Below are 23391 nucleotides of genomic sequence, written 5' to 3'. Positions count from 1 at the left end.
CCATGAGTAAATGAGTGTTTGCATCTCACAAGTGAATTCAAAGGTCGCAAGGTCCCTGCTTTTCATAGCAGGGAGCCAAGCTCAGGCAGCACTCTATCTTGATACTTCATCATCTAGACTCTGTCTGTAGGTGACTCAGTCTACAGAGGTTAGAAAGGTAAAGTAAATGACTGAAACTGACTGGTTTAAGAAACATTTTATCTTAAAACCTGTGGCTTGACCAGGCATGGTGGCTCATGCCTGTAATCCTAGTGCTTTGGAAGGCCGAGACAGGAGGATCATTTGAGGCCAGGAGTTTGAGACTAGCCTAGGCAATATAGTGACAGCCCATCTCTACAAAAAATTTAAAAATTAGCCTGGTGTGGTAGCACATGGCTATAGTCACAGCTACTCAGGAGGCTGACACAGGAGGATCACTTGAGCCCAGGAGTTCGAGGCTGCAGTGACCAATGATTGCACCACTGCACTCTAGCCCGAGTGACAGAGCAAGACCCTTTCTCTAAAAATAATAATAAAATAAATAAATTATTATTATTATTATAGCCATCCTAGTGCATGTAAAGTGTTTCTTTACACTTTTACAGTTAGAAAACTCTTCAATTGTTTTAAAACACAGCAGGCCAGGCTGGGTGGCAGTGGCTCACACCTGTAATCCCAGCACTTTGGGAGGCCGAGGCAGGCGGATCACAAGGTCAGGAGATCGAGACCATCCTGGCTAACGCGGTGAAACCCCGTCTCTACTAAAAATAACAAAAAATTAGCCAGGCGTGGTGGCGGGCACCTGTAGTCCCAGCTACTCGGGAGGCTGAGGCAGGAGAATGGCATGAACCCGGGAGGCAGAGCTTTTCATGAGCCGATATCGTGCCACTGCATTCCAGCCTGGGCGACAGAGCGAGACTCCATCAAAACAAACAAACAAAACACAGCAGGCCAATTGCACAAACGGAGCACAGCACATCTGCAGGCTCTGTCTGGCACGTGGGTCCCAGTGTATAAGGCCTGGTGGAGAGAGTCTGACCCTCTGTCTGGGCATTGGCCTGGCTGCTTGCCCCTTCCTGGGTTGGCCCCTGCGGGTAGCCAAGTGATTCCGGATGTCTGATTGCTCTTGCCACCCTCAGCACTACACCAGCCGGGACATGGATGAGCTCCTGGCAGAAATTCAGAAGGCCCAGAGCCTCCTCAGCCACATGCAAGCCCTGCGGCACAGCAGCCCCTGTGAGGCGCTCACCTGCACCATGGAGGAGGTAGGTGGTGCGAGTGTCAATTCTGGGGCCTTCTCCCAGCAGCACTCAGCTGGCCTCGTTCCCCTTTCTCACCTGTTCATAGAGGGCACAGCTGCCGGTGCTCGTCACTTCCTAAAATCGAAACAAGGCAAGGCCCACCCTCCATTGCACCCCAGAGTTCTGAGTTGGGTGGGCTGGGTGGGCCCACCATGGTGCCAGAAAGATTCTGGTGGATTTACTAACTGTAAAATTTATTTCAGAGAAAGACCAGCAGGCTCCTGCCACCCCCTCTGTCCTGTCACTGTCCCCTCCCTTACCCCCAGTTTGGAGAATGATGAAAACCTCAACCACCCAGAATAGGCTGCCTTGAAGAGAGTCATTCTCACCTCAGCCATGGCTCACACCTGAAATCCCAGTGCTTTGAGAGGCCAAGGCCAGAGGATCGCTTGAGTCCAGGCATTCAAGACCAGCCTAAGCAACATGGCAAAACACCGTCTCTACAAAAGATTAAAAATTAGCAAGGCACGATGGCATGTGCCTGTAGTCCCAGCTACTCAGGAGGCTGAGGGGGGAGGATGATTGAACCTGGGAGATTGAGGCTGCAGTGAGCCATGATGGCACCGCTGCAATCCAGCCTGGGCAACAGAGCGAGGCCCTGTCTCAGAAAAGAATTTTAAAAATATATAAATACAATAATAACAATTAGTATTAGAATTATAATAGTTCTTGGCCAGGTATGATGGCTCACGCCTGTAATCCCAACACTTTGTGAGGCTGAGGCAGGTGGATCGCTTGAGGTGAGAAACTCAAAACCAGCCTGGCCAACATGGTGAAACCCTGTCTCTACTAAAAATATAAAACTTAGCAAGGCATGGTGGCAGGCACCTGTAATCCCAGCTACGTGGGAGGCTGACTCAGGAAAATCTCTTTAACCCAGGAGCCAGAGGTTGCAGTGGGCCTAGATAGCGCCACTGTACTCCAGCTTGGGTAACAGAACAAGACTCCATAAAAGAAAAAAAATAAAAATAAAATAATTAAAAAAAAAAGAATTATAATAGTTCTCATTTATTAAGTCCTCATTATGAGATAGGCACAATGTTCAATTATTTAAATGCTTTATCTTAACACTCTGAGGTAAGTATATTATTACTTTTTATAGATAAGGAAACCGAAGTTAAGAGGTTATATAACTTGCCTAAGATTGCAGAGATAGAAATAGATTGAGTTTGGATTGAACCCAGGTCTAAGGCCCAAAACCTTGCCAAGAGTTTCCCAATATGAAGTGCATGTACTACTTGTAGTTTGCAAGATGATTTTAGGTGGTGCCTGGATTAATATATTTTTTAAACGGTATCTATTTAAAACTAGCTCATTATGATCATCATAGATCTTCTTTCTAAAATTGTGAAAGGGATTGAATTTTTAAAATTAAAGAGAATAACTAAAAAGCATTAATGTTACATAATGATTCTTAAAATATTAATAATAATACAGTAGTACTCAGATATGGCAAAATTCATGAAGGCAGTGCTCAAATCTAAAGTTTGGGACTTGCTGTTCTATGTTTTACTTATACATTCGCTATGTAATTTAACCTCTCAGAGCCTCAGTTCTTTACTTTGTAAATGTGGCCACAGGGTGGCCAGGTGGGGGCTCACTAAGTGATTTGCTGCAGGAGTTTTTAGGGGCGACCTGTCATCTTGGAGTCCATGGTGCTGATCTTCATGGTAAGGTTAGGGAAGGAGCCAGGAGCATGGGCCACTGTGAGAGCAAGCGAGTTGCTGGGTACTCCTCCCTCTTCCCCTGGAAATACCAGAAATCTCCAGAGAAGGGGAGGGGATGATGGAAGGGAAAGGCAAAACTGCCTTTAATCTATCAGGGAGTGTTTAAGATGCTCTACTTGCATTGACTGGGTGGAGGTTGAAGGCTGAGGACTTTTCAGCTCTAAAATATGATTATGTAATGAGGGCTTTCTCATTTAATTTAGATTTCCACAGAGATTACAAATGGGCCACTCATAAGCCTCTTGCCTAAACCCCCAAAGCATGACTCTCCTCTCACCATTGAGTTTCCAAACTTGGACAAGACTTCTGCAGAGTGGCTTAAGGTCAATGGTCTGAAAGGTAAATCTCCAAAGAGGGCAGAACCCAGGAAACAGATGACTGACTAAAAGGCTTGAATCTGGCCGGGCACAGTGGCTCACACCTGCAATCCCAGCACTTTGGGAAGCCAAGAAGGAAGGATCAGTTGAGGCCAGGGATTTGAGACCAACCTAGGCAACATAGCAAGACCCCATCTTTATAAAAAATAAAATTAGCTGGGCTTGGTGGTATGCATCTATAGTCCCAGCTACTCAGGTAGGCTGAGGCAGGAGGATACCTTGAGCCCAGGAGTTTGAGGATGCAGTGAGTTATGATTGTGCCACTGCACTCCAGCGTGGGTGACAGAGCAAAACCCTGTCTCAAAAAAATTAAAAGGCTTGAACCCTTTGGAGCTTCCCAGGCAGTGCCTCCAACCTCACAATTTATTTTTTCAGCCAAGAAATTAAGTCTATATCAGGTCCTGGCACCCAACGCATTCTCTCCTGTGGAAGAATTTGTACCTATTCTCCAGAAAACAGTATCATCGACTATCCATGAGGTAATTCAGATTCATAATTCTCTCCAGTCCTCTGCAGGAGAGCTCCCTTGTGGTTTTTCCCACTTTCTTATATGTTCTGGTGATAAGAATCACCAGGGATTCAGGCTTCCCACCCAGGACCCTAGAATGCACATCAAATCCACTGTAGCTGTTGGTTTTCAAAGATCTGAAAATTGAACTTGGGAGATGGGGCAAGAGGCATAAATCAGGTACCACGGTCACCTCCTCCATGCAAGTTTTCTTTTCCCAACTCAGACAGGACAGACTTGCTCTCTTTATGTCCTTGCTGTACCTAATGCAGATTTCTGCTATTGCTCCCATAAAGAGTTAATGCATGAATTTTTACATATTTAAATCCCCATCAAGTATGAAGTATAAAGAGGGAAAATTCTTCTTAACTCTCTCTCCCCCATGTTTAGTATGAGTAGGAAATCAATGAATGTTTACTGGATGGCTGAGAAGGTAGTTGGAAGGAAGGATGGCAAGAAGAAGGAAAAGGATGAATGAGTGGAAACGTGGATGGATGGATGGATGGATGGATGGATAAATGGATGAGTGGATGGATGGATGGATGAGTGGATGGATGGATGGATGGGTGGGTGGGTGGATGGATGGATGGATAAATGGATGAGTGGATGGATGCATGGATGCATGGATGGTTGAATGGATGGAAATCTGAACAGATGGAAGGATAAAAGGGAAAATGGAAGGATGGATGACGGAATAAAGGACAAATGAAAGAATGAAAGTAGAAATTAAAGTAAAGATGGAGGGGTGAAAGGATGGAGAAATGGAAGGAAGGAATAATAGGTGAATAGAAAGATAGAAAGATGGAAGACTGAAAGGAAGAGAGAGGAGTAAGGGATATGTAGGTCTAGCAGTGCATGGATGAATGACTAGATGGATGGAGTGATAAAGAGATGTTGACTTGGTGGAGGATGAAAAAACAGGATGAACAAATTGGATTTTTAAAGCATCTGTGAAGGCCTGTCTAGGTTCCCAAACCTAAGAAGCTATGGCCAGTATATTTTAATGTCTCCAACTGTGCTCTCTATTACTAAGACCAACCATATCTTCATGACTCTGATGTTCAGAAAAGCCTCTCAGGAAGACAGCCTGAGAGGCTTGCCCTCAGGCATGGTCCATTCAGGGGATCACTCTCTCCAAGGCTCTCTACTTCCAGTTCCAGACAAGGCAGTGACCTGGTGGTGGTGGTATTGGGGTGTGTGTGGTGGAGATGTGGGAGGGAGTTCAACCTCAAATGTGTTCAGAGCCCACTTCCCTCTCCTGCACCTGATTTGGAGAACCGGTGCCCAAATTAAACTACATGTACTTCTGTTTGCCTGCCCACCCTCCTGCCTGTGCCTGAGTACAGAAGGCAATGATACAATTTGAATGGCACGACGGGACAGTGAAGAACATTCATGTGGACCCACCCTTCCTCTATGAGTACCAGGTCAGTGATAGGTTCAATCCATCAGAAAATGGGGTGCAGGAAGTGGGGATGGGAGGAAGGTTCTCTGGGCTATGGAGTCACCAAGCCATTGACTAAACTCCCTCTTGTAAAGAGGGACTGTGTGCTCCACCTACAGGCCCCCTGGAGCTTTGGCCACCTCCTCCCAAAGCAGGGACCTCAATGCCAAAAAAACAAAAAAAAGCCTCTAATCCTCTGGGGAAAGATCTGCTTCCTCCCCCATTTCTCCCCCATGTGATGCAATGAAATATCGTGTGACTCTTCCCTTCCTGGTCTTGTGGCAAATTTGCCCACGATTTAGTGGAATGATTATACTGCCTGGATTCCCAGGGACTTGACACACCATTCCCTGAAGCCCACCCAGGTACACGTACTTCCCCTCAGGCCCCTTGGTTGCTCAGCCTCTGAGCAGCTGCTCACTGTGGCCCACATTTCTGCAGAAACAGCTCAGCAGAGCTATGCGGATGTACGAGAGGCGGATCGAGTGGCTCTCCCTGGCCAGCAGAAGAATCTGGGGCACTGTCTGTGAAAAAAGGTACCTTTCTTAGGCAGGGTTCTTATCCTTCGTAGGTCTGGTGTGTGACATGACGTTTATCTGACTCATGAATTCCCTGTTCGTAGCATCAGAAGCCATCACTTAGATTAGGGATTGGGAATCTCTCAGTAGAACCCCCAGAGGAGGAAAAAGTCACCACCACCATCACTGATGTCAATAATGTCATCACTGTGTCACTGAGCATTTTTGCAATCCCAGCACTTTGGGAGGCCAAAGCAGGAGGATCGCTTGAGGCCAAAAGTTTGAGACCAGACTGGGCAACATAGTGAGACCGTGTCTCTACAAAAAATAAAATAATTAGCTGGGCATGGTGGTGTACACCTGTAGTCCCAGCTACTTAGGAGGTTGAGGCAGGGGCAGGAGGGTCGCTTGAGCCCAGGGGTTCAAGGCTGCAGTGGGCTATGATCGTGCCACTGTACTCCAGCCTGGGCAACAGAGCGAGTCCCTGTGTCCACCAAAAAAAAAAAAAATCACACCTCCTCCCTGGCCAGAGCAAATGGGTCATGGATGAATAGATCCTCCCACCCAGCCAGAGGTGTGATGTTCTGACTGGCCAGGGTCAAATGCCTATCCCTGAAGCTTGGAGTGGGCTCAGCTTCACTCAACTCAAATTGACTGATAGAGGCAGAGGTGTTTCCCAGAGGAAAATCAGGATGCTGTTGGCAGATGAGGTAATGGATGCTGAGTTGGAAGAAACAATAGTTATCTATTATGGCCATTATCATGATTCCATACCTTGTTTGATGAATTAACATTTACAAAGTATTATATTTTATAATACTATACATCTATTATTATTATTATTATTATTATTATTATTATTATTAGAGACAGGGTCTCGCTATGTTGCCCAGGCTGGTCTCAAACTCTTGGCCTCAAGCGATTCTCCTGCCTCAGCCTCCCATCGTGTTGGGATTGCAGGCAAGAGCCACCGCACCTGGCCACTATACATCTATTATGTAATTTTGTTCTTGAAGCAACCCTATGACAAGTCTTACAAATAGTTTATAGTTAAACTACTTAAACAAAGATCAGAGAGGTTTTGTGACTTGCCTAAGGCCACACAGCTGGTAGGAAGTAGAACTTGAACCAAGGTCTTCTGACTGTAAATCCCATAGATTTTCTTTTGCTCTCCATAGCTGTCTCAAAATGAGAATGGGGCAGGAGGTGAGAATATAAGTTTGAAGTTGTAAAATTAGAGAAAGAACAAATGAGGCTAGAGATCTTAAAACAGAAAGAGAGCAAACAAAAAGAGAAAAATATTTTCCAAGAGGCCCAGATACACCTAATTCCTCATGTTACTTGCTCACCTGGTTTTCGTTTTCCCTACAAAGACCCCAACCTATGGTGGGCATAGTGGCTCATGCCTGTATTTCCAGCACTTTGAGAGGCCAAGGCAGGAGGATCACTTGAGGCCAGGAGTTCAAAACCATCCTGAGCAACATGGGCAGACCTGGTATCTACCAAAAAAAAAAAAAAAAAGTTTTAAAATTAGCCAGGCATGGTGATGTGTGCCTGTGGTCCCAGCAACTTGGGAAGCTGAAGCAGGAGGATCTCTTGAGCCCAGGAGGTTGAGGCTTCAGTGAGTCGTGATCGCACCACTGTACTCCAGCCTGGGCAACAGAGAGAGACCGTCTAAATATATATATATATTTAGACATATATATATATATGTTCTTGAAGCAACCCTATGTCGAGTCTTACAAGTAGTTTATAGTTAAACTACTTAAACAAAGATCAGAGAGGTTTTGTGACTTGCCTAAGGCTATATATATATATATATTCTCATATTCTGACCTATAAAAATATTGAATGCTAATTCTTTAAAATAAATCTATGAAAATCATTATATGAAGCCCCTACCCCTTAAACCATCTCCACCATGAGGCTTTATTCCATTAAAGCATCTCCTGGGAGAGAATGGGGGGTTCCATGACCCCCTTAATCTACCATTGTAAGCCCACCTCTGTTGGCCTCAAGCCACAGAGAAGATTTTGGCCAGCTATGAATCTGGCATGCAAAATTCCCCTGGAAAGAAAACTTTAAATAGTAAAATGGAACAAAATAAACATTATCTCAGAGATTCGGTTCTCCTCTTAAAGCTCGTGTTTCCTTTTAGGGTGGTTGTACTGCTCGATATCTCTGCGACCAATTCCATGTACATTATTCATATCCAGCACTCCCTGCGGCTGCTGCTGGAGGAGCAGTTATCCAACAAGGACTACTTCAACCTCATCGCGTACGTGTCTCCAGGCTCCTGGGGGCAAGGATGGGTCGTGTGTGTTTGGATGCCGTCGTTGGGCTGAGGCTTTGGACGTTGCTGGGCGATAGATACTGACGTCATGGTCACCCGGCCTCCTAGGATAGCCATCGGTTTATCTGATTTGGATGATCTTGTTTGGGGCATTGAATAATTAAATAGTTGCAGGACTGTCCTACGGGGGCGAAGGTGGTAAGTGACCCCATAACACACTGCTTGATCAACCAGGATAAAGTAATTCAGCCCATTGGCCCATTTGGCTTCCAAGACAAAATAGGCAGAAGAGGAAAGGAAGGACCCCAGCCATGCCCTAGTCTCAGTCCTCAGCCTGGTTCCAGCAAGCCACACCTTTTCAAACATTTAGGATTCCAATTCTGAATTTAAATTAAAATTGTATATATAAATTTGGCCGGGTGCAGTGGCTCACGCCTGTAATCCCAGCACCTTGGGAGGCTGAGACAGGAGGATCGCTTGCATCCAGGAGTTTGAGACCAGCCTGGGCAACATAGTGAGACCCCCTCTGTGTTTTAATAAATAAATAAAATTATATGTATACATTTAATTATGTGTATATATATAAATGGTATGCAATTTTTAAAACTATAGTTTAGAATTAAATACAACAAAGATCAGAGAGGTTTTGAAGATTTGAACTTACTTCAAAATTATATATAGTTTTAAAATTATATATAGTATATATAGTTTTAAAACTAGATATAGTATATATAGTTTTAAAATTATATATAGTATATATAGTTTTAAAATGTTAATATAGTTTTAAAATTATATATTATATATAATTAAATATAGTACATATCTAGCATTTTTAATTTAAAAACTATATATATAGTTTGTTTTTGTTTTTGTTTTTGTTTTGAGATGGAGTCTTGCTCTGTTGCCCAGACTGGAGTGCAGTGGCTTGATCTAAGTTCACTGCAGCCTCCTCCTCCCAGATTCAAGCAATTCTTCTGCTTCAGCCTCCCAAGTAGCTGGGTCTACAGGCACACACCACCATACCTGGCTAATCTTTGTATTTCTAGTAGAGACGGGGTTTCGTCATGTTGGCCAGGCTGATCTCGAACTCCTAACCTCAAGTAATCCGCCTGCCTCAGCCTCCCAAAGTTCTGGGATTACAGGCTTGAGCCACTGAGCTCAGCCATAAAAACTATATATATAGTTTTTAAAATTGCATACTATTTTAATTAATAAGGGAAGACAGAGAGAAAAGGAACCCACTTAAAGTGTAGATTTTTATACAACCTCACACCAAATAGGGCATTTTCTAAACCTATTAAGTCAATGGTTAGTATTAGATATTATTCTGTACCAGAGCCCAATCATTCCTTAATAAACTCTACATAAAAATGTTTATGGTAACATTATAGATAAGGAATTTTATTTATTTATCTACCCATTCATTCATTCAGCAATGTTTCATTGACAATCTGCCATGAACCAGTCCCTGTGCCAGGCACTGGGGAGATGGACATGAAGACACACAAAACTCATCCTCGAGGAACTCATGGCCTAACAGTGGGAGACAGGGATGTTAAGAAGTGCTGTTAAATGTTTTCTATAGAAATGAGTAGATAGCTAGGTATGGGACTGCAAGGTATCAGTGGCAGGATCAGTCCATTCCACCTGGGTGGAGTAGGCTCAGGACATCTTCATGGAGCAAGTGCCCCTTTCGCTGAGTCTTGATGAATGAGTAGATGTTTGCCTAGCACCTGGGAATGATGGGGTCCTAGGGAGAAAGGGTGTTCCAGGTAGAGGCAACAGCATGAGCAGAGGTGTGAGGTATGCTAGAACCTTAGGGACCATCAGGGAGTTTAGCATGGATATGGGGCTGAGAGGGAGAAATTGTGCATGACAGAAATACCAGGTGATGGAGGATTGATATAGGCCATGCTCACGAGTTTCCGGTGCTATAGGATATAAAGGCACTGGAGGATTGCAAGCAAGGTACAAATACGATCAGGTTTGCATCTTCAAATGCTCAAGCAATGCTGTGAAGGAGGAACTGAAGGGATGTAATACTGGAGGGAAGAGACCAGTTTGACTCTTGCAATTGCCTGCCCTAGCATTGAGTGGGCTTGAGCCAAGGCAATGTGAATGGAAGAAAGAGTGTGTGGCCAGTAAGAATGCCATTATTAAAGTCAAAAAATAAGAGATGCTGGCGAGGTTGCAGAGAAAAAGGAACACTTACACGGTTGGTGGGAGTGTAAATTAGTTCAACCATTGTGGAAAGCAGTGTGATGATTCCTCAAAGACCTAAAAACAGAACTACCATTCAAAGCAGCAATCCCATCCCTGGGTACATACCCAAAGGAATATAAGTCATTCTGTCATAAAGACAAATGCACATATACGTGCATTGCAGCACTATTCACAATAGCAAGAGATGGAATCAATGTAAATGCCCAGCAGCGGTAGACTGGATAAAGAAAATGTGGTATGCATATACCACGGAATACTATACAGCCATAAAAAAGAATGAGATCATGTTCTTTGCAGGAACATGGATGGAGCTGGAGGCCACAATCCTTAGCAAACTAACACAGGAATAGAAAATCAAATACAGCATGTTCTCACTTATAAGTGGGAGCTAAATGATGAGAACACATGGACACATAAAGGGGAACAACACACACTGGGGCCTATTGGAGGTTGGGGGTGAGAGAAAGGAGATCAGGAGAAATAACTGATGGGTACCAGGCTTAATACCTGGGTGATGAAATAATCTATATAACAAACCCCCATGGCAGGAGTTTACCTACTATAACAAACCCACACACGTACCCCTGAGCCCAAAATAAAAGTTAATCAAGAAAGAGGTGCATGGAGGCTGGGTACAGTGGCTCACACCTGTAATCCCAGCACTTTGAGAGGCCAAGGCAGGTGGATCACGAGGTCAGGAGATTGAGACCATCCTGGCTAACACGGTGAAACCCCATCTCTACTAAAAATACAAAAAATTAACCGGGCGTGGTGGTGGGCACCTGTAGTCCCAGCTATTCGGGAGGCTGAGGCAGGAGAATGGCATGAACCTGGGAGGTGGAGCTTGTGGTGAGCCGAGATCGTGCCACTGCACTCCAGCCTGGGCGACAGAGCGAGACTCCATCTCAAAAAAAACAAAAAAAAAAAAGGAAAAGAAAGAAAGAGGTGCATGGAAGAGATTTTGGGGAGTTAGAATCTACAGAATGTCATCACTGGCTGTAGGGGGTGAAAGAATGGTGAAGAGAAGATGATGTCCCAAGAAGAACAGATCTCTGAAGGGAAAGATGGTTTTAAACATCCCGAGTCTGAGACACTCAAGAGTTTGGAGATCATTAAGAGGAGGAGGAGCTCCAGTGAGGAGACCTAGCCAAGAAATAAGGGGTTTTGAGCCATCAGCATTTTGATTATATGAATGAAATAAATGGTAGTGCAGGGATCGCACCTGTGGAGATGCGAAAGGGAGAGAGAAGACAATCAAAGGCAGCATTTGGAAGACACCAGCATTTGAAGGGTGGGCAGAAGAAGGAAACCACCAAAAGAACACAAGAAAGAAGAACCCAGAGAGGTGGGAGGAAAACAAGAGAGAAAGGTGTTGGGATGCTATGTTAGTCCATTCCTGCACTGCTCTAAAGGAGTACCTGAAGGTCAGGTGCAGTGGCTCACTCCTGTAATCCCAACACTTTGAGAGGTCGAGGCAGGTGGATCACTTGAGGCCAGGAGTTCAAGACCAGCCTGGCCGACATGGTAAAACCCCGTCTCTACTAAAAATACAAAAGTAAGTGGGTCTCAGTGGTGCAGGCCTGTAATCCCAGCTACTCCGGTGGCTGAGGCATAAGAATCACTTGAACCCAGATTTATTATCCAACGATAATAGGGATATATTTCCACTGGTGGGGGAATGGAGGGCATTGTTCATCTCTACCAGGGAACGCCCCCAGGGTGGAAGTTTGACTGCAATGGGTTGAGGAGGTGAGGAAGTGGTGGTATATTGTGTTTCCAGGGAGCTTGTCCACAAGGGGAAAGAGGAAAGAGCGAAGTCACTCATAGAGTAGCTTCCCAGTGGAAGGAGGATGTTCTTGTTAAGTATAGAGAGTCTGAAACAGGTAGAGAGGCGCGGGGGCAGAGGGAAGTGGAGATAAGTTGGGAATGTGTGGATGTGAGGGAGGAACTGTGGGGCAAAGTCTCAGAAGAGATGGGTGATGATGAGGTCAAAGGCCAGGTGGAGGAATTAATCTCAAACTAGAGAGGGGACAACTTTTCCTTCATAAAGGGTATAAATCCTCTTCTCAAGGATCTTAAATTCTGTCTTACAGGACAAATGAGACAATGTGGGTTTTCTGGATTTGGGGATTTGTTTGTTTTTTGAGATAGGATCTCGCTCCATTGCCCAGGCTGGAGTGCAGTGGCACAATCATAGCTCACTACAGCCTCAGCCTCCTGGACTCAAGTGATCCTCCCACCTCAGTCTCCTAAGTAGCTAGGTCGACAGACATGTGCCACTATACCCAGCTAATTTTTTTTATTTTGTAGAAATAGGGTCTTGCTATACTTCCCAGGCTAGAGGTGTATTTTTTTTCTTTACCAAATCCTGTTGATTACATAGATGTGTATTAAAAAAAAAAAAAAAAAAAAAAAAAACTATAGTATGGATAGGGAGGGGAAATGTGCAGTGAGAGAAGCCGTGCTAGGGGAGGTTAAAGAGGGGGCCACATGCCATAGCTCAATGCTTCAGAAAGGAAGCTGACCAAAGCTGGCTCACGCTGTGTCTTGGCTGAAGTATGTTGGGACATATGACCCACAAGGAAATCTCATGGCTGGCCCAGGCCAGTGACATCCTCACATTTTAGGGGATCTCATCAGAATTTTGTCCCCACTAAAAGCCTGCAAAGCCCAAAGAGCTGGGCCACCAAGTGGACCTCCCCCAGCCTAAGAAGGAACTCTCTTTGCTTCTTAAAGGTTTGGAAGCACAATTGAAAGCTGGAGGCCTGAGATGGTTCCCGTGAGTCACAACAATTTACAAAGTGCCTGGCGGTAGGTTATGGGCAGAGACTTCGTGGGGCTGTGTCTGAGGGAAGGTTTGCAGGCATTGTTTTCTCTGTCCCCCTCTCCACCAGAAAGTAGCTCTCTAGAGTCCCTGACCCCAAACAGCCATGGGCAGAAATCAGAAAACAGCTTCCTTCTGTCTGCTGCTCTCCCCACCTGGCCGTCTTCACTTTATGAGAGTGACGACATTGACTCCATCATGTCTGAGATGGAAAAGGCTCTCAGCTACTCCCAAAAGGTATGCCCTGGGCATGGGCCAATGACCCTCAGCATGGCCAACTCTGCCTCCCCAGGTGGGCCCTGAACCTGCGATGTCGGGGCAGCAGGAACGTTCTCAGCGCCCTGCGGAAGGCTGTAGAAGTGGACTTCAAGGACAAAGACAAACACCAATCGCAGGGAATCTACCTCTTCACTGGGGGCATCCCCGACCAGGACATGGTGGGTAGGCCACATCCTGGGTGTCCATTATCCTTTGCGACCTCATCCGTCTTCCCCCAGGTGGATACCTTGCCAAGGTTTCTGCAGCATGATTTCTAAACCAGTGCTTCTCAAACTTTAATGTATAGACAAGCACCTAAGGATGCTGTTAAAATGCAGGCCCTGGAGACCAGCCTGGGCAACATAGTGAGACCACATTTCTACAAAAATTTTAAAAATAACCTGCCATGGTGGCACATGCCTGTAGTCCCAGCTACTCAGGAGGCTGGGGTGGGAGGATCGCTTGAGCCCAGGTGCTCGAGACCAGCCTGGACAACATAGCAACAAGACCCCATCTCTACAAAAATAAAATTTAAAAAATTAACCAGATGTAGCCAGGCATGGTGGCTCATGCCTGTAATCCCAGCACTTTGGGAGGCTGAGGCAGGCAGATCACCTGAGATCGGGAGTTTGAGGCCACCTTGACCAACATGGAGAAACTCCATCTCTACTAAAAATACAAAATCAGCCAGGTGTGGTGGCGCACGCCTGTAATCCCAGCTACTCGGGAGGCTGAGGCAGGAGAATCGCTTGAACCTGGAGGGGGAGGTTGTGGTGAGCTGAGATCACGCCATTGCACTCCAGCCTGGGCAACAAAAGCGAAACTCCATCTCAAAAAAAAAAAAAAAAAAAATTAACCAGGTGTGGTGGCATGTGCCTGTAGTCACAGCTACTTAGGAGGCTGAGGCAGAAGGACTGCTTGAGCCCAGGAGGTCAAAGCTGCAGTGAGCTATGTTTATGCCCCTGCACTCCAGCCTAGGCAACAGAGCGAGACCCTGTCTCTTTAAAATACATACATACATACATACATACATACATAGTGCAGATCCTGGTTCAGTAGGTCTGGGGTGGGGCCTGGGAATCTGCATTTCTAGCAGGCTTCCAGGGGATGTGGATGCTACTGGTCTAGAACATGCCTGGTATCAGGAGGCTCTCAGGTCCAGCTCCCCAACCACACTCTGTTAAAATATTGAAAGAAACTGCAACCCAGGCTCATCTCTTTCCACCCTCGTGCCAAGGACTGGACCAGGCACAGAGAAGGCCCTGGAGAAACATGGCCAGGCTGGGCTGCCCAGAGCCCCACAGCTTCAAGGCCCTCAGCTGCTGGCCCCTCCTACCTTCTCTTCCCCACCAGCCTATACTCAGCGCCTACATGGCCGAGGCCTGTGGTGGCTGCGACCTCCAGCTGAACGTGTGTCTATTCTACGTGGGCGAGCCAAAGATGGACACCACACCCCCTGCCTGCTATGCCAATCGCACTGACACGGCCGCTGCCTACAAGGAGGTCACCCGGGCTGCAGGTGGCCGCTTCCACTGGTTTGGAGACACAGGTACATGAATGTTTCCTCATCCCTTCGGCTCATTACAAACAGTTGTCTCAGCACCAGCATAGCTCCTTTAGACCACAGATGCATTCCAGAAAAGCAGCTTGTGAAAATCACATTTTAAAATGTAAAACTGTTCCTCTGAAGATAGATAGCAGTGATGGTTGCACAACAATGTGAATGCACTTAATGCCACTGAATTGTACACTTTTAAGTGATTGAAATAGTAAGTTTGATGTTATGTATATTTTACCGCAGCTTTTTTAAGTTAAAAACAGTAGGCCAGGAACAGTGTCTCATACCCACAATCCCAGCACTTTGAGAGGCCAACGCAGTCAGATCGCTTGAGATCAGGACTTTGAGAACAGCCTGGCCAACATGGTGAAACCCTGTCTCTATTAAAAATACAAAAAAATTAGCCGGGTGTGGTGGCACACACCTGTAGTCCCAGCTACTTGGGAGGCTGAGGTACAAGAGAATCTCTTGAACCCGGGAAACGGAGGTTGCAGTGAGGAGAGATCACACCACTACACTCCAGCCCGGGTGACAGAGCAAAACTCTTTCTCAAAAAAAAAGAAGAAGAAGAAGTAAAACTCTAAAAGTATATTATGGGTCAGGTGGTGACTCACACCTGTAATCTCAGCACTTTGGAAAGTTGAGGCGAGCAGATTGCTTCAGGCCAGTTCAAGACCATCCTGGGCAACATAGGAAGACTCTGCCTCTACAAAAAAATTAAAAATTAAAAAAATATATAATTTAGAATGTCATAGAATGTCAGAGCTAGAAGGCACCCTAAACATCCCTTAGATTGTTTTTCAAAGGGTGGTATGTTCACAGCACATGGTTGGCAAGATAGTTGTACATGGTACACAAAGCAACATTTTTTTTAGAGACAGGGTCTCTCTCTGTCACCCAGGCTGGAGTGCAGTGGTGCCATCATACTTCACTGCAGCCTCAACCTCCTGGACTCAAGCAATCCTCCCACCCCAGCCTCCTGAGCAGCTGGGACTACGGGTGTCCACCACCATGCCCGACTAATTTTTTAAATTTTTTTTATAGAGAAGGGGGGGTCTCACTATGTTGCTCAGGCTGGTCTCGAACTCCCAACCTCAAGCAATCCTCCCTCCTCGGCCTCCCAAAGTGCTTGGATTACAGGAGTAAGCCACCATGCCCAGCCCTCGAGTCACCTCCAGGTGGCTTTCTAGTATCCAGATGATGGGGACACTTGCCAGGATCCACACCCTGTCTCACCTTGCTCACCACATGCTTTGTTTCCAGGCATTTATGAGAGCGATGACATCAACTCCATCATGTCTGAGATGGAAAAGGCTCTCAACTACTCCCAAAAGGTATGCCCTGGGCATGGGCCAATGACTGCACTGCCTTCTGTATTCATTTCCTGGGGCTACCCTAACTGTCACAAACTGGGTGGCTTAAAATAACAACCATTGATTCTCTCACTTCCAGAGGCTGGAAGTCTGAAATCAAGGTGTCAGCAGGGCCAGGTTCCCTCCGAAGGCTCTAGGTGGAATCTTTCCTTGCCCCTCCCTGGCTTCTGGTGGCAATTGGTGTTTGTTTGTTTGTTTTTAATTGCACTGATTGCTCTTTTAAAATGGCAAGGAAGACTACTTAAGACTATTGCAATAGGGGAGAGAGATTGAACTCAACTCTAAATAATAGCAAAATAGCTGGAGATTTATAGCCCACGAGCAGAGTCAGTGGATGGAAAATTACTAAGAGAACTGGATAAATATGATAGGTAAAAGGATTCTTGTTAAACAGGGCTCTTGCTAAAGGCAGACCAAAGGCTTAGACATCAAAAATAGAACTGGGCGCAGTGGCTCCCACCTGTAATCCCAGCACTTTGGGAGGCCGAGGCAGGCCGATCGTTTGAGACCAGCCTCGGCAACATGGTGAAACCCCATCTCTATTAAAGAATTTTTTAAAAATCATTAAAAAAAAAAAAGATATCTCAGATGGGAGATGAAGAACTTGATTGGATATCAAGGATGGGACAGGTCTCACTAAACTGACTTAGCAGAATTCTTTGCCAAAACTGAGTTCAGCAGGCCAACGTCAAGGCCTTATTGAGAAGATGGTTTAGAGGAGCCTGGCTAAAGTTTGGTCAAGGAGGGAGTCCTTGTCACCAGCAATCTCTGGCATTCCTTGGCTTGAGGAGCATAACTCCAGTCTCTGCGTCTGTCTTTACATGGCTGTTTTCCCTCCGGGTGCATCCCTTCTCCTCTTACATGGACAACAATCAGATTAGATTAAGGACCTGTGCTACTCCAATATGCCTCACCCTAATTTGTATCTTAATTACATCTGCAAAGACCCTATTTCTATGTAAGACCACATGCACAGGTCCTGAGGGTTCAGACTTCAACATATCCTTTTGGGGGACACACCTCATCCCATGTCAGCTTTCTTCTTCATGTCCTAATCCACTGAGACCCAAGGCTTCAGAAGAAATGACTGTCTCCTAGAAGCCATTGGTTTTAGGTCTGTGTGCTGCACATTCTGGCTGCCTTTGAGTTCCTTAAATAGGTCAAGGTGATTGCTAAACCCATTCCTAAGCTCAGGGCCTTTGCACCTGCTGTTTCCTCTGTCCTTCTCATCCCAGACCTTTCATGGCCTGCTCCTTGTCAGTAGTTAGGGTTTTGTCTTTTGTTTTTTGGGGTCTTTTTTGAGACGGAGTCTCACTCTGTTGCCCAGGCTGGAGTGCTGTGGTGCAATCTCAGCTCACTGCAACTCTGCCTCCTGAGTTCAAGCAATTCTCCTGTCTCAGCCTCCCAAGTAGCTGGGACTACAGGTGCCCGCCACCATGCCTGACTGATTTTTGTATTTTTTAGTAGAGGTGGGGTTTCATCATGTTGGCCAGGCTGGTCTCCAACTCCTGATCTCAGGTAATCTGCTTGCCTCAGCCTGCCAAAGTGCTGGGATTACAGGTGGGAGCCACCACACCTAGCCTATTAGTTAGTTTAGACACACTAAAATGTTATTTCCTCAGAGGAGTTGAGCAGGACAAGATACAATGAGAGAGGTAGCTAGGGGCCAGATCACGTGAGGAGCAATGAATATCTAAGGAAGAATTCCCCGGACTTGCAAGTGATTGAACGGGCAGTGTGAAAGAGAAGACATCCAAAGTGACCCCCATGCTCCTCACTGGGGCACCCAGTAGATAGTGAGGCCATTGAACAAGATGTAGAAAACAGGAGGAAGAGCCCATGGAAGGACAGAGAGGTGCAGGGAAGGCGGGTCTGGGACAAGGGTAAGTTTGTGGAGCCTGCGAGATAACAAGTGAGAGTACCCTACAGGCAGGTGGGAAAAGACTTGGCTGGAGATGGAGATTTAAGGCAGTTCAAGCCACAATGATGGACAGAGGGCACTTAGCAAGGCCGTGGTCGAGGCAGTGGAGTGGTGGAGCCTGTGAAGGAGACTCCTGGACTCCACCACTTGCAGAAGGACTCACTTCCCAGACTGGATTGTGGACTCCTTGGAGGGTGGGGCCACATCGCCATCTTCTATTCCTCTGTGGCCACTGGATCTGCAGATCTGTGGCTCCCCCTGCGTGCCTGTGCTGTCTTCCCCAAAAGGGACCCTTTTGGTGCTTTTAAAATATCCCTTCTCAGCTGGGCGTAGTGGCTCATGCCTGTAATCCCAGCATTTTGGGAGGCTGAGGTGGGCGGATCACAAGGTCGGGAGATTGAGACCATCCTGGCTAACATGGTGAAACCCTGTCTCTACTAAAAATACACACACACACACACACACACACACGCAAAATTAGTTGGGTGTGGTGGTGCGCACCTGTAATCCCAGCTATTTGGAAGTCTGAGGCAGGAGAATCCTTGAACCCGGGAGGCAGAGATTGCAGTGAGCCGAGATCATGCCACTGCACTCCAGCCTGGCAACAGAGCGAGACTCTGTCTCTAAATAAATAAATAAATAAATAAATAAATATCCCTTACCCTCAGGTGCACATAGTCCCATTCCCTCATCAGATAAACTCATTCATATGGTGTTAATAGGCAATGACCGCGTAATTCACCTTTCCAGAGGATGCTTATTTACATTTGAATGGTGTCTTCTGGAGCTTTGATGGAGAATAATTACTGGGGAACCAGTCAGGCTGTTGAGAAAATGGTAGGCAAAAGGCATTGAGTATTACACCATTAGTCTGCCAGCATCTGGAATCAGCCCTGGCATGCGGCAAGCTGACTGGCCCACAAGTGGAGGCCACAGTGTCTCATAATGGAAGGGTGCTGGCTTTGGAAACGGACCCACCTGGTTTGAACTGAAGTTTCTCTACACACTGATAAGGTGGCCTTAGATGAGAACCTTAAGCTCACAGAGCTGTAACTGTAATAGATCTGTGGCCAGATATGCATGGCAAGTCAATGCGCAGAGACACTGGGTTGCAGCAGAGAAAAGAAGTTTAATTGTAGGACTGCCAAACAAGGAGATGGGAGGGAACCTCAAATTTGGCGTTCAGGTTTTTAAGAGTTTTGCAGTGGGCTGAATTAAGGAGATCATTTACTAGTTGAGTGCAGGCTGGAGTCATGGGCAGGGGAGATTAAGAAGCTGTGTTCTCATGATGTTCCTGTTCCTCTGGGGGTCTTCAAACTGTTGGCATCAGCTGCTTTGCTGGAATTCGGGTCTGAAAAACATCTTAAGCAATTCTTAAACAAAAGCCTTGTGATTCTGAAGTCAGAAATCCTATCTAGAGGAACAATGGGGATGCAAACAGCCAGGATCTAGTGCTATGTGAGATCTAGTGCTATGTGACTTCAGGTTACAAAGAAGTGGGGCTATGTGCAGCCTGATCAGGGCTTCATGATAACTAGATTTTTGTCCAGAATTCTTGTTAACTCTGTGATGACAGCTTCAGAGCTTTGGTTTCCCCATCTGTAAAATGGGGAGACGACACACCTACCCTACCGGCATAGCTGATGTGACTTGTTGGCATGAGGGTTGGAGACCCCCAAGTATTCACTAGCCCAGAGCCTGTGCCTCCCAGGCCCCCATACCTGGTCCTTACTGTTGTTCATAGGATTGGTCCATAGCACTTTCAGCCCCAGGTGGCTTTCTAGGGACAAAAAGAGGAGTCCGGGGGATGTCAGAGGTTCCAATGGATACAGTCCCTCCTGCTCTGTGTGTGTGTGTGTGTGTGTGTGTGTGTGTGTCTGTCCACAAAGGCTGGGGGTACCACTGACCCTCCCAATCCCACTGCAGTGTGCCTTCCTCATGGCCTCCCTGAAGAACCGTTCAGGAAAAGTACTGGGAAATGCAGCCCTCCCGAAAGAAAAACCAAAGACACTTCAGCTAAGAAGTCAGCCCAAGAAGCTCTGCCCTCCCAGGCCCACCGTCCCCCTGGGGGCCAGAATGGTTTGACTCCCCTTCTAATAACACACAGAAGATTTGGTTTCCTGTTTGTCTTCTGGTCTTTCCTGGGTCTTAAAATGGCTGGGGCCAGCAGGGATGGGGGTGGGTGCTTCAGTGGTGGGTGTCCTGTGGGTGCCTCTTGCCCAGGCCTCCAGGGGGAAAATCTCCCCCCGGGGGCCGGCTCCTCAGCTCTGGGGGTCCTCTGTCCTCCGCCACCTCACCCTTGGCTCTGCCAGCCTATCCTAGCCTTTTCCCTACCCTGCTGCTGAGGATGCTACAGAATTGACACCCACCTGTTTCATCTGATGGCTTATCCTGGAGGGTCTCTCGGGGGCAAAGGAATTAGGTTCCCTAAGGGCTCTTCCCGCTGCCGCCCAAGACTTTGCAGGGGCTGATAGGAGCGTGAAGTTGGGCTGAGCCTGCGAGGGGCTTATCCCCATTCACAGCCTGTCAATTCTGTCCTCCATAAAATACCCACCCACCTTGGCAATCAGAAGGGCTCTAGAGGACAGACCCCAGAGGCACCTGTGCTTGTGAGCAGACTGGGAGGGACACCTGTGAGTCCCTCGGCATTGCATGACTCAGACCCTGTGAGCACAGCCCATGTTCAGAATGTGGAAATCCATCCCGGACAGTAGGTAGCAGATTCCCAGCCAAAGGGCTGCCTTTCCAGGAGAGCCTGTGCAGCCGGGTTCTGCCCTCGTTCGGGGAACTCCACCAGGTTTCAGGAGCCAGCTCAGGCACTTCACCCCCTCCTCAGGCGCTGCCTCTTGAGCCTTCAGTGCTTCCTGAGTGCCTCCTGAAACCAGGCCGGGTGCTCCCCAGACAGTGACTGTTTAATGACCGCCACACTCCAATTGTGGCTGAGAATGAAGGAACTCTTCCCTTAAAACTGAGGTGTCTGGGCCAGGCGCAGTGGCTCACACCTATAATCCCAGCACTTTGGGAGGCCAAGGCGGTTGGATCCCGAGGTCAAGAGATCGAGACCATCCTGGCCAACATGGTGAAACCCCCTCTCTATTAAAAATACAAAAATTAGCAGGGTGTGGTGGCAGGTACGTGTAATCCCAGCTACTCGGGAGGCTGAAGCAGGGAGAATTGCTTGAACCTGGGAGGCAGAGGTTGTAGTGAGCCGAGATCATGCCACTGCACTCCAGCCTGGGTGACAGAGCCAGACTCCGTCTCAAAAAAGAAAACAAACAAACAAACAAAAAAACTGAGGTGCCTGATAAGGCACAGAAGTTACCTAAATTTCTGTTGTCATGCTGGAGGCCCAGAAATCCCAGTCCATTAGGAAGAGGGGCAGGTCACTGATGAAGAAAGTTCTGGCAAACCCCCATAGCTCTCTCACTAGCAGCTCTCTCCTCTCATCTCACACACACACACACATGCATACATACACATATGCACATGCACACACACACATATACACTCATATATACATGTACACACCCATACTTTTTCACCTCAAAACCCAGAGTCCCCTCTGAATCTGCTGCAGGAGAGGGGCCAAACCTGTCTAAGGAGTCCCCTCCTTTAGGCTCCTCCCTACAAAAGTTCCTGATTGACAGATTGAGGTCAGGGTAACTGGGGTCCCGCCTGACATAGGGAACACTCCTCTGACGGGAAAGATGGCCTGTTTTCTAGAGCATTAAAGATGACCATGACATAGAGAAGAGCCCCCTGCTGAAATCTCTGAAATGGCGTCCACTCAGTAGCAGAGTTGGCATCTCACCAGGTAAGGCACGATCACGGTCAGGCAGAGTGGAGGGATGTCATGGTCACGGCTGAGGCATGGGTTAATAATGATAGTAACTAGAGCCAGGTGTGGAAGCTCGTGCCTGTAATCCCAGCACTTTTGGAGGCTGAGGTGGAAGGATCACTTGAGGTCAGGAGTTCAAGACAAGCCTTGACAACATAGCAAGACTCCATCTCTACCAAAAAAAAAAAAGAGCCAGATGTGGTGGTGCATGCCTAAAATCCCCCACCTACTCAGAGGCTGAGGTGGGAGAATTGCTTGAGCCCAGAAGTTCGAAGCTGCAGTGAGCTATCATTGCACCACTGCACTCTAACCTCAGTGACAGAGCAAGACCCTGTCTCTAATTTTTTTTTTTTTTTTTGAGACAGAGTCTCCCCCTGTCACCCAGGGTGGAGTGCAGTCGTGTGATCTCAGCTCACGGCAACCTCCACCTCCCGGGTTCAAGCGATTCTCGTGCCTCAGCCTCCTGAATAGCTGGGACTACAGGTGTGTGCCACCCACACCTGGCTAATTTTTTGTATTTTTAGTAGAGACGGGGTTTTACCATGTTGCCCAGGCTGGTCTCCAACTCCTGAGCTCGGGCAATTCATCTGCCTCGGCCTCCCAAAGTGCTGAGATTACAGGCGTGAGCCACCACGCCTGGCCACATCTCTTAAAATAATAATCATAATAGCAATAATGATAGTAACTAAAACGATCAATGATCCTGAGTCTTGATCATGTGCCAGCCCATCTGCTAAGATTGCCCCATTTAAAGCCTATAATGATCAATCCTTTGCATCATCAGTACTCTATCAGCTTCCTATTGTACTGACAAAGGAACTGAGGCTCAGGGGGTTAAGGATCAGGTGCCACTAGTGGTAACAGGCCTTCACAATCTTTATGAAAGTACTCAGCTCATAGAACCTAAGACCATGTATTTTATTTCTAATGTCAAAGGTATGGCAGAGTGGCTCAGAGCAGAGTTCTGGAGTCAGCAGGACCAGGTAGAAGCATTGCGCTGCTTCTTACTGGTGGAGTCCCACTTACCTCATCTGTAAACTGGGGGACTGTGAGGATGAAGCAAGGCAGCATACTCAAAGCGCTTAGCACAATGCCCGGGGAAAGATCTGGACTTGGTAAATGGTAGCTGTAGCTATTTCTGATCCAAGCAAAGCCAGAGACCTGGGATGGGGACACAGGGTGCCTTGAAGCCATCTTGGAGCCCCATTTCCTGGGGTGGAGTATAGCTGAACTTGAGTGTCTCTAAGCC

The 23391-nt window shown here is 46.9% G+C and overlaps 1 protein-coding gene across 5 annotated transcripts in view; it reads left to right on the top strand.

Moving 5' to 3' along the window:
* VWA3A (von Willebrand factor A domain containing 3A) overlaps positions 1 to 23391 on the top strand; it is a 64011-nt gene that overhangs the window by 25752 nt on the left and 14868 nt on the right. For all 5 annotated transcript variants that reach the window (XM_054533637.1, XM_054533636.2, XM_054533638.2 and 2 more), the window contains 12 exons: positions 1119 to 1244; positions 3211 to 3346; positions 3760 to 3863; positions 5239 to 5319; positions 5778 to 5872; positions 8013 to 8132; positions 13107 to 13181; positions 13487 to 13631; positions 14806 to 15001; positions 16274 to 16344; positions 20231 to 20383; positions 22028 to 22118. In XM_054533637.1, coding sequence (XP_054389612.1) covers positions 1119 to 1244; positions 3211 to 3346; positions 3760 to 3863; positions 5239 to 5319; positions 5778 to 5872; positions 8013 to 8132; positions 13107 to 13181; positions 13487 to 13631; positions 14806 to 15001; positions 16274 to 16344; positions 20231 to 20383; positions 22028 to 22118 — 1393 coding nt within the window. The remainder of the gene's footprint in view (positions 1 to 1118; positions 1245 to 3210; positions 3347 to 3759; positions 3864 to 5238; positions 5320 to 5777; positions 5873 to 8012; positions 8133 to 13106; positions 13182 to 13486; positions 13632 to 14805; positions 15002 to 16273; positions 16345 to 20230; positions 20384 to 22027; positions 22119 to 23391) is intronic.

The sequence above is a fragment of the Pongo abelii genome, chromosome 18 (assembly GCF_028885655.2).
Source record: "Pongo abelii isolate AG06213 chromosome 18, NHGRI_mPonAbe1-v2.0_pri, whole genome shotgun sequence".
Classification (NCBI taxonomy): Eukaryota; Metazoa; Chordata; class Mammalia; order Primates; family Hominidae; genus Pongo; species Pongo abelii.
Note: the sequence above shows the minus strand (reverse complement) of the source record. Positions and strands in the feature narration are given on the sequence as shown.